Below are 11,203 nucleotides of genomic sequence, written 5' to 3'. Positions count from 1 at the left end.
CTGGGTCCAACAAACAGATTAGTGAAACAAGGTGATATAACTAAGTTATATAACTAAGTTCATTTAAAAAAGAAACCTTAAATTAACTTTGGAGACTTTTTGGCAACGTTAAGGAGTAAATAATTAAATAAGGAATATTATTGAAAAATAGATGTTTTAATTGAAATGAGGGAACAATAGTAATATAGCAAAGATTCTCTAAAGAGTACAGGATATAAGGTTATTTAAGCACTATGAATTCTAATTTGTGAGAAAGAATAGAGTTTCACCTGCCTTTTAAACCTGTAATTGTAAATGCTGTTATTTTTAAATGTAAATTATAGGTTTGTGTGTCCTAGAAATATTTAAAAATGATACCTATGAAATTGCTAAATCTGAAGCGTCACTCTTTCAATTGTGGCCAATTTATGTACAAAGAGCATCATCTAGTGGCAGGAAATTGCCTTGCAGCTACATCAGGACTTACTAAATAAAAAGGCTTCACTTCATCTCATTCCCATCTTTAACCTTTATTAAATACTGCTATGGTTCATTTAAACTGTTTGTAAAGACATTATTGTTGTTTTAAGTAGATTTAAGAGTATTTATATTAGTGCAGTGATTGCCACCAAAGGTTCTGTGTTCAATTTCTGCAAGAGTTCATCAATGAATCAATAAATTAAAGGTGCAGCAGCTGCTTTGGTGGCTGATAATCCATGTTTACATTCGTTTTTGTTTATGGGTGTATTTTCAAATACTTTAGATGATTAGTTACAGCAGAATACCTCCATGTAAATACACATACTTGAGAGAATGCGATTGTCCAGGCTCAGCCTTAAAGACAGGAGGAGGCACCTACTACTGATGTATGAGACTGAAAAATGTGGTATTGACCTGATACCAAGTAAATACACAGCAATGAACTCATAATAGCAGTTTATGTAGGGGAGAGCAGCATGTCATGATTTATGAAGAAAATGCATCAGCAGTGTGCTTAATCTGAGCTGGTCATTTGTTAGCAGACAAGTGACAATCACAGATACAGTCTGTATCTGAGTTAGTTAAACATAAGAAGGTAGATCCAAAGAGAACAAACCTCTCAAAAGCATTTCTTCTTATGTGTAGGACAAACCTGCATGGGGACTCAGAGGTAGGAGGCACCAAGTCAAAATGACTTTCAGAGAGTCCTTCATGTTACTGGATGCATATATATTCACATTATACAGCTACATAAGAGTTCCAGTACATTTTTCATTTGAATGGATCTTGTCACCCAAAGGCCAAAATTTTAATGCATTATCAATTTTCCTTATGAATTGAATTTAGTCCTGCAAATATTTACTCATTTTACATTTAACTGTGTAAAACAAGCACCTTTTCAGAAATGCTGAGATGATGGAGGGACATGCTGGAGGATATACATACAAATGGGTGTGAACCCACTGATGCCAACTATGCAACAATTAGTTTTTCTGTGCTTTATGGTGTAATTAGCCAGTACAGCAATATTTTACAATACACACCAGTCACCCCTCATCTGGGCTCTCCTCAGCTCTTTCCGGGAGAGTGGCACGGTTGCCCCTCTGTTGGTCTCTTGTGCTCTGAAGGAACCTTTTAAATAAAAGCGCGCTCAGGCACACAGGTGTACACACGGGTGCTCACAGACACAAACTACACCCTTTTTTTGCTCCTACCTCAAAGCACACTGTGCGCTGTCAATCCTACGTGCTGCACAATAATATTCAATTTCTAGTATTTACTGTTATATTCACATAAATGGTAAATTCTTCTGGTTCTTATATAGCGCTTTTCTACTCTTCTGAGCACTCAAAGCGCTTTACACAACTTGTGCAAGCACATTTTTCTAAGTGCTTTCTAAGTAACACACACATTCATACTCCGATGGATGCATCGGAGAGCAATTTGGGGTTAGTATCTTGCCCAAGGATATTTGGCACGCAGACTAGGGGAAGCCAGAAATTGAACCACCAACCTTCCGATCAGTAGATGACCTGCTCTACCACCTGAGCTACACCCCATAGATCATCTCTCTGTTTTGCTTGTTTTCTCTTTTTTCTTTCTCAACAGGTGATCCAGGTGATTGATATGTATATATATATATTTTATCTGTTTGTTTTGTTGGTTTTTGTTTTTTGCCCTTTATCACCGTTCCTCTTCCCTGCTGTTTTTCTTTCCCTACCTCTCTTTCTTTCTCCCTTTTCTTTCCCCAAGTCATGTCTGTCCCGTGTAAGTGAAAATAAAATAAAATAAACAATAAAAGCAAAGGTGAATCAAATAGACCAATATGGCAAGGCCGGGATGGTCCATTTGATAAAGTAAATCCGTTGGGCATCTTTCTTTGCCTTTAGACAATAATTCTGATGGCAAATGAACCAAACAGGACAGGCAAAAAAAAACCCAACAAAAAACAAACAAAAAAACAATACACACCAGTACTGTATCATGCATATGCTGTATATGGTGCAGTAAGCGGTACAGTGGAATGGACATTTGTTCCATAACTACTTGTTCTCTGTGGTAATTCTCCACAGCGACAGGATGAGGTCATTTGGGCATTTGGCCAGGATCTCTCCAGGGCAGCACCTAGGTGATGCATTTTGGACATGCCCCACTGTGAGGAGGCCCCACAAGAGACCCATACATAATATACATGTCTGCTGCCAATAAAAACATGCATCAAGTCGTGTCATCCTCACTTCAACCTGTTATTCACATACTGCACCTACATAAAGAATATATTTGCACTGTAGATAATAAAAGCTAGAAAAACACATTATTAGTAATCATTAATTATAGTTCATCTATTTTTTAACACCTTTTCATGACAGATGAGTTTTTCTTTTTTTTATTGTCACTGATGCTTCTGGTGAGAATATCTCATAAACAACATGAGGCAGGTTCAATATAACCAAAACCCCAGACTCGCAGTAAACATCATGCCAGTGTTATAAGATACAGCATCCACAGCAGTGTAAAGTTAAGAAAAGTTTCTTCATAGTTCAGCTATGCCAGCTTCTAGCTTTGCTTAACAGAGTGTAGAACAAACCTGATGACATGAACTCCCAGAAAACTTAAACATCAGCCAAACACATCCAAGCATTGAGGGGTGTGAGCAAAAAAACAAAAAACAAAACAAAGCTGACTGATCCCAAGAACAGCTGGTTATTACAATAAACCCAGGAGTTATTTCTCAGAATCTTTTACTATATTATTGGTTTATTTTGAGCAGCATGAAGGTTAACAAATTGAGAATGTTTTTCCTGAAGCAAAGTGATCATTACAGTCTCAATTGTTTGAGTTTGTACGGAGATTTCTCCCCAACGCCTGCTGATCACAATTATTGACAGTCTGATATAATAAGTTGCTTTATTTGGAAATGTGCAGGGCTCGTCTCTGTCATTGTCTGACAGAATTGCACCATCAAGATGTGGTAATTCCCAAATTGGCCAGCAGGTGTCACTGTGGAGATGGGGTTCAGATTGTTTCGAAGCCTCGATATTATTGCGGCACAAATGGTTTGAATTCTTCAGTGTTTTATGAAGCCTCGTTTGGCCCATCACTATTTACAAGGTCTTTGGAACAGAAAGGTAACAAATCCAGAGTGCCAATCCCACATGAACAGGAACAGAATCTCCTCCACTGTCTCACACACAGAAACGCCAGGCTTCAAGGCAACAACAGAAAGCAGACTTACTGATCAGAGATGGTCTTTCTGGTTTTGAAGTGAACTGCAGCACTTTTCTTTGGGAATGGCTGCACTACAATGACTTTACGCTCAGTTCAGTTTTGTTGGCATAATCAGAGAATGATAGGTATGCACCACTGACTCATGTGATGACTAAAACACCTGCATGGTATGCACCTTACCGATTGTTTCTGTCATGGAGACTTCAGGCTTTCCTTTCAGTTTATGTTAGGTTTTCTTTCTAATTCTCTAGAAATCTTATGTTTTCAACATTGTGCCCCTGTACTGTTCCTCATTTCTGTTTTACTTCTAGTTGATTGTGGTCAGATTGTATTGTCATTGCAGAGTTTATAATTGGCCTTCCCTGCTTGGGCTCATTGTGACTCTTTAGTCAGTTCTGTTTACTTCTTGTTATTTTATAATCCAGATAATGTTAAGAGTTATTTAAAGTTATATCCTTGTCTTTTTATGTATTTAAGACCAGCCTCCTCTAGTGTTTCCTTGTATGTCATTGTCATATCTGTTTGGTGGTTTGTTTACTTTCTGTTTTATCTGAAAGTCCCTTGTGTGTGTTTACACAGGCCTGCCCTGCCTGTCAGTCATTGTTTCAGTATCTGTTTGTGTGCTCTCGTGTTCTCCTCGTGATCCTTTTTGAAAGTTTTCTTATTTTTTATGTGTGTTGTGGATTACTCCTCGACTTTAATAAAAGGTTAGTTTTTTGTTATTTCTGCATAACTATGAAAACTGCATTTGGGTCCTAACGTTCACTCCATGACAGTTTGCTTTGGAGGAAGTCGTTTCAATGCAATGTGATGACAGTATGTGAACTTTAGTTAACTATATTAAACTAAAATGTTGTTAGGTTGAATTCAATTCATGAAAATAAATTCTAAATATTCTTTTATTGTACAGCAATTCAAAACTAGTTACAAGTTCAGAGACAACACTTATTATCAAATTGAACTTCAGCTGCCTATTGTGTTTTATGACTGCATATTGATGCTTACCATGTTGACAAAATCTGCCCATAGACAGTCAAGTCTGACAAGATTTCACAGTTTCTGTAACACATGTGGGAACATAGACACACACAAACACACATACAAAGTTGAAATCATAGCAGTAATATTGCTGATATCCAAATATCCAGATATTAAAAAAAAGGTTAAATCTGAGAGGTGAATGGTAAATGGTAAATGGTAAATGGCCTGTATTTATATAGCGCTTTACTAGTCCCTAAGGACCCCAAAGCGCTTTACATATCCAGTCATCCACCCATTCACACACACATTCACACACTGGTGATGGCAAGCTACATTGTAGCCACAGCCACCCTGGGGCGCACTGACAGAGGCGCACTGAAACAAAAACGGCAGAGATTTGGTGATCATTGTTTGCTTTTCACTATTAATCTGTTGTTTCTGTAACATTAAATATGACATTTGAGCTGCTTTGAATACTTTGAGAGTAGCCTCTCCTTGTGAAGACAGAAGTGTGTGTTGTTTATATGTGTTTTTGTATTTTAAAGGTGAAACTAAGTACTAAGAACACCCTGTTTGACAGGTTGATTGTGGTATGTTAGCACTTTAGGTGTTACTAATCACTCTGAATCTCTTTCCTGGAGCCTTCAAAATATATGCAGGTGTTTTAAAACACCTTTAAAACGCTCCAATATTTATTGGATCAAAATTGTGATGCCTAAGTTATCCAGTGGCTTTGAAAAAACCTGAAGAAAAGTTACATCAGGAAACACAGCTTGTTTGGGAATAGCATGTTATGACTTGCTTTGGTGAATTTTGCAAAAATGTGTGAATATTTTTCCTGTTCATATCAATGTCAGAGTGCTCAAACACAGGTCACTTTGGAGCTCCACCACCTCTCCGGCATACTTATTATAGAAACGTCATTCGAAGGTTATGAATTATGGGAGTGGCTGTAGCTCAGGTCACCTTCTAATCAGAATGTTGAAAGTTCAATCCCCATCTGCTTCTGTCTGCATGCCAAATCTCCTTGGGCATGATACTAACCCCAAGTTTGTCTTCAGTTCATCCATCGGAGTATGAATGCATGTGAACGTTAGACAGAAAGCACTTACATAGAAAGGTAGAAGTGTGCAGAGTGCTTTGAGTGGTCAGAGTAGAACAAAACTACATAAGAACCAGTCCATTTACCATTTTAATTCAATTCAGTTCATCCATTCTGAAGCAAGGTTAACACAGAGAAACAAACCCCACTAATTTCATGTCTGTGGAATACTGGGAGAAAACCTATCCAAAAATGTGGAGAACATGCAAACTCCACACAGAAAGGCCCCGACTTACAGGACTTAAAGAATCTGTTGCTAACATCATGGTGTCAGATGCCACAGCACACCTTCAGGGGTCTATTCTATTCTATTCCTCAATGGGTTAGGGCTGTTTTGTTAGCAAAATAGGGACCAACACAATATTAGGTAGGTGACTTTCTCTGACTTTGAGATTGTGGAGAACTTGGAGGACTTCCTACAAGTTGAAGGAAAAACACATGCTGGGCTGGGATATCTTTGCTGTACTAATTACATATGTTTAAATCTGACTTAAGAATGATCTGGATCCAACTCCTTCTCTAACAGGAGATATCAATTCTTCTAGCTGCACTTACAGCCCTGATGGAAAAGGGGGAGCGTGAAGACGCCAAGATGTCCAAGAAGATGCCTACTTCCCCATTTGACAGTAGTTCAGATGATGGTAAATATGCTAAGATACAACACTGTGAAAACCTTCATATGCAAATGAAACTGCATGCTAAGTAACATGTTTATGGAGCATAAAATTGGCAAAATTTGCAATGGCAAAATATTTTCATCTTCAAAAGTAACTTTTCTGTGACGTAAGAAAATGAAATGACAGCAAACAAACTCATGAAAACATTTGTAAGTGTTGTTTTTTTTTTTTGTTTCTTTTGAGCTTCCAATCAGGTTCCATCAAATAGCCAAGACTATTTCAACAACAGACCTCCACAGCCAACAAGTAACCCTTACAGGCTGTACCCCAACAGACCATCAGAGACAACAAGTAACCCTTACAGGCTGTACCACAACAGACTTCCACAGACAACAAGTTACGAGTACAGCCAGTTCAACAATCAGCAGGTCCAGAGCAGCAGTGCCTCCACAGATGATCCGAATCATGTCCGGTTCATAAACCACCTTCAGTTCAACAGCAGACCCCAACAAACAACAAGTAATGATTACAGACAGTATCACACAGTCCACACAGACTTGGCCGCCTCCACAGACCTAGTGCGCAATCTCCAACTGTCCAGAATGTGTGGCTGTGTGGCTTGCCACATCTTCTACTGTAACACTGTAGTGAGGCACAACGCTCTCAGAGGCCAGGAAGGCGGTGTCATAACACTAGAGGTGGGCATAGAGAATAGAGGCGATAGGCGGAGCAACAGCTTTAGATACTTCACCAACAGACGCGTTAATCATTATCTAATGGTGATCCTAATCATTAATTTTAATATTGTGCTTTTAGTAATGTCACTCTTATTTCATGGCAGGATATAAATTACTCTATGAACAAACTGCCACCAGCATTAGATAAAAATGTGCAAAACTGGAGATGCCAGTTAACAGAGAAAAACAGAAATGGAGGCAGCATCTAAAGACATCAAGCACCAAAAGGAAAACAAATGATTTAAGTCTGAAGCTTTTTTTCCTGTTTCACATTTCTACTATTATTGCAGTGGGACAGTATAAATACAATAGTGTGGAACAAATAACTCTAATAGGGACTAATTCAGAAAACTGGTGACTTCTTCATTTTACTTGCAAAAATTACTGATGTGCAATTTTGATTTGCCATCTTCTGTTTTCTTGAACTGGTCATTTGAAGGATTTCACATTTAAAGCAAATCTGCACTGGCTGTTTCTTTAATATACAGTCAGTGGGTTAATGCAGGCACTTTCTGTAATCACTCTGTGCAAGTCTTACCTTAAACTCCACCAGGGGGCAGCATTTCACCAGTGCTAAATATTTTTTCTTAACCTTTGATTTTTATTTTCAGCCGTACTTCCATGTCCTCAAGAGGCTTCGGCTTTTGACTGTAATTAAGAAGGTTAATGACAGGTCTGGTTGACTCACTGCACCATCTTGTGGCACAAATTGGTTAATACATGAAAGCGGAACCCAGGCCTGTTTTCAACCATGTACACCGATATTTTGGGCACAAAGTTCTGGCAGTTCTTGAGAGCTTCAGTTCATTTTGGAAGTAATTTACCAAACCTTTAAATGAAAAAAGAAAAGCACACAGCTGCACTAATGTGCGTTCCCAACAAGTTTAAACAGTTTTAAAACATGTAAATGCTAAACATGTTCACACTGAGAGTTAATAACAGTCGGCCACTGCATGCACCTGTGGCATTTCTAAACAAACCCAAGTTTAATGTCTGTCTCTGTGTCTACACACACACACACACACACACACACACAACTGTGTATTTATCTTGTGGTATTGAGTAACAGGGCAAGAGGCGGATGTGATCCACCTGCAGCTGCTGTGCACAGCGAGCGGTTTGGAGATTCAGGTCAGACTTGCGTTTTTACACCTTCCTGCGATCTGTGAGCTCTGACACGCCAAGAGCAGCTCGGCACACATGCATTCAGTCTGTTTTCTCATTTATTTTGCATGAGGCTGGCCAGACAGAGTCCCTCAGTGAGGAACTCCTGTCATGCTACAGGAAGAAGCTGTTTGATTTCTAACCACCTTTCCTCCGTCTCTGGCTGAATATTACAGAGATGTCTGCTTGTGTCGGTGATGACAGATGACTAATGCCAGTGTTGGCTTTACAGCGAGATTTTAATTGCGACTCTTCTGTGTAGCTCAGCATAGGATTAATCATCTTACTGCCTCAAAATCTCTTTATTTTTATACTTATTTATATTCTGTATGATTGTTTTTGCTTCTCTGTTAAAGCACTGGATAAACTCTGTTTTTCTTTTTTAAAAAGGTCGCACTATAGAAATAAAGTTATTATTATTAATGAGATGGCACTGAAATGTCAGTTAAAAGAATAGAAATAGAGTTATATGTTTCACATGGCAACAATGACAGAATAATAAAGTGCATTTTACTTTCATTCTGGGTCAGTTTTAAACCTGAAATGAGGAAAATGAAGGAAACCTGACCGAGGCTTTAACACTGCAGGTAAACCAGTGGTTCAAACCAGGTGGAAAACTGGAACAATCTGGAACGAGTCCTACAAATATTCACACAAAAGATCAAACTCTTTAGTAGATTGTTTTTACTTAGGGATTTCCTTGTTCGGCCAAGAAGAAGACCGCCATGTTTGTGGTCTGCAACCGGATTACATTCAAGACATAGAGAAGAAGTCACTCGTGCTTTTGTCTATTCTTTTTGGACATGAATGGACCTTCCTTACTAAATGCACATGATGCACTTTGAGTAATATGATATAACTGTTTCTCTGTGTTATTTATCTATAACCCGAGTAATGCAATAATATTGTCTGAACTGTGTAAAGTACAATAAAATGGTCTGATTTGGTTTTACTTTGCAGATGATGCAAAACACACAGAAAGTAAGTGAACACAAAACAAACGTGTGCCGAATCAACTAAATGACACAATCTGAAAGAAAAAAAAGATCAAAAACTTATAATGCAAAATTAAACACAGACCAGGTTCAAGGCTTTTTAATTTCTGTGCATGCCAAATTTTAGAAAAGCACAAAATCCAGATTTTTAAGCACAACATAAAAACATAAAGAGGATAAAAAATGACATGCATCATTTCTACTTTGCTGTGTTTGACACTTTTCTCCATGCAGTTAATTAAAACGTTAAAATAAATACACTATTTTCTGTTGTATCAACATTAACACACACACTCCATTGAGGTAATAGTCACTGATTGGTGGAGAAGCATCAGCGCTGCCATGAATTATAAAAACAATCTAATACATAACAAAAGAACAGAACAGGGATGTAAAATGCATAAGAATCCACTTTTCTCTTTGCTTTTTCTGAGTAATAAAAATGTATCTTCACCATTTACTGTTTAGAAAGCATCTAAATAAGAAGACAAGCAGTTATCAAGATAACAGGATTTGATCTTTATCTAATGCACATAATGTGACTGTTTTAAGACTACAGAGGAAAATGAAAGAGAAGCGAGTCTCGTGTCGCTTAGTGCTTTTTAAAGCATATTTCAGTTTCTTATGTAAATGTGTAGTTTCATTGATTGATCACATCCTGTGTTCATCTGCAGTCATTCAAAAATATGAATAACTATGTTGATAAAAATGTTTGAAAAAATGACTCTATTAAACTGTCTTATAAGTTTTTTTTACAGATCAAATGAGTGATGAGAATATTTAGAGGTGATGGCATGTGATGTGTGCACAACCAAACATCCTCTTATGCAAGTTTCATGCATGTAAAGCGAGAGTGCATGTAAGATTTCTCTCTCCAGAACAGACTGTACAGCCATGTGTGTGCTGCATGCTTGAGAACAATCTATACAGGAAAGCAAGTTTAATAAAACTTTATACAGCACCAATTCACAACCACAGTGACCTTAAAGCACTTTAAACTGGAAGGTACACACCTCACAATATTAGAGAGAAACCCCAGTCTCAGTGTTCAGATGGTCTCCTGTGAGATCAGGCAATGGCGGGGAGGAAAAACTTTTAACAGGAAGTGACCTCCTCAGGGAGAGGTAGCCACAATCCAGTCTGAGCCTGGAGCAGCATGATTATGGGTTGGTTCAGAGTGCCTGATCCAGAGCTTACTATTAGCTTTGTAGTAAAGGAAAGTAATGGTAAAGCTAATAGACTTTTACTGCAGAGGAGTGCATGTGTGGCTGCTGGAGTACATTTGACGACTAATTAAGAATTCTCGTTTAAATTCAATTCCTCATCCTTCTGAAAATGATATGTGCTCACAGGATTTCAGACTACATGCTACTGGTCCCAGCTGTGGACACATTAGCCTCAGTCTTCTTGTAGGAAAATGATCTGTAAGCATCAAGCAAGTTTTTAAATTGTGGACCGTTGATTCTGTAAATGAATAATAATAATAAATACTACTACTACTAGTACCGCTTATAATAAAAAAAATAATAATACTGCTAATTTAGCCCACATTTGAGAAATTATTTTGGTATGCGAGTTGTTGTAATAATAAAAGTAAATAATATAACAATTTTAAAAAAATAGTCATAATAACGCTGTTCTAATTTTTTTTTTTATTAAAACCTGATTATGTGTTTTTTGTGGTATTAAATATTGTTGATTTAATTTATCTAATGTAGCATTTCAGTGTAGATGTAGGATCTTGTGATTTCTGGGTTCCTAAAGATCAGGGAGCCTGTTTTTTAATGAATACACATCAGTCCTAAAAGAGCTGCAGATTATCTGTGTTTTTAGATTGTTAGATTTTAGATAAACTACTACCATGTTGAAAATAAGCAGAACGCAATGTAAAATTTTCCCCATCTTCATTTCTTATGACCA

General features: G+C 37.6%; 1 protein-coding gene across 1 annotated transcript; it reads left to right on the top strand.

Annotated features, from left to right (window-relative positions):
• The first annotated feature begins 4,297 nt into the window (after positions 1-4,297).
• LOC146711934 (uncharacterized) lies at positions 4,298-8,714 on the top strand. Its single transcript, XM_085454986.1, has 3 exons — positions 4,298-4,394; positions 6,297-6,411; positions 6,631-8,714. Exons 2-3 carry the CDS (start codon positions 6,333-6,335, stop codon positions 7,233-7,235), a joined length of 684 nt encoding a protein of 227 aa, XP_085311112.1. The 5' UTR covers positions 4,298-4,394; positions 6,297-6,332; the 3' UTR covers positions 7,236-8,714.
• The last annotated feature ends 2,489 nt before the right edge of the window (positions 8,715-11,203 follow it).

The sequence above is a fragment of the Copadichromis virginalis genome, linkage group LG4, assembly GCF_057382275.1.
Source record: "Copadichromis virginalis isolate Kocher_CV1m ecotype Utaka linkage group LG4, C_Virginalis_male_GT1.1, whole genome shotgun sequence".
Lineage (NCBI taxonomy): Eukaryota > Metazoa > Chordata > Actinopteri > Cichliformes > Cichlidae > Copadichromis > Copadichromis virginalis.
The sequence above is the reverse complement of the archived record's forward strand: the minus strand, read 5'-3'. Positions and strand labels throughout refer to the sequence as shown.

Coding starts and splice junctions, on each gene's coding strand:
- LOC146711934 (XM_085454986.1), top strand. CDS start 6,333: ATGGAAAAGGGGGAGCGTGAAGACGCCAAGATGTCCAAGAAGATGCCT. Junction 6,412..6,630: donor TGACAGTAGTTCAGATGATG/GTAAATATGCTA, acceptor GTTTCTTTTGAG/CTTCCAATCAGGTTCCATCA.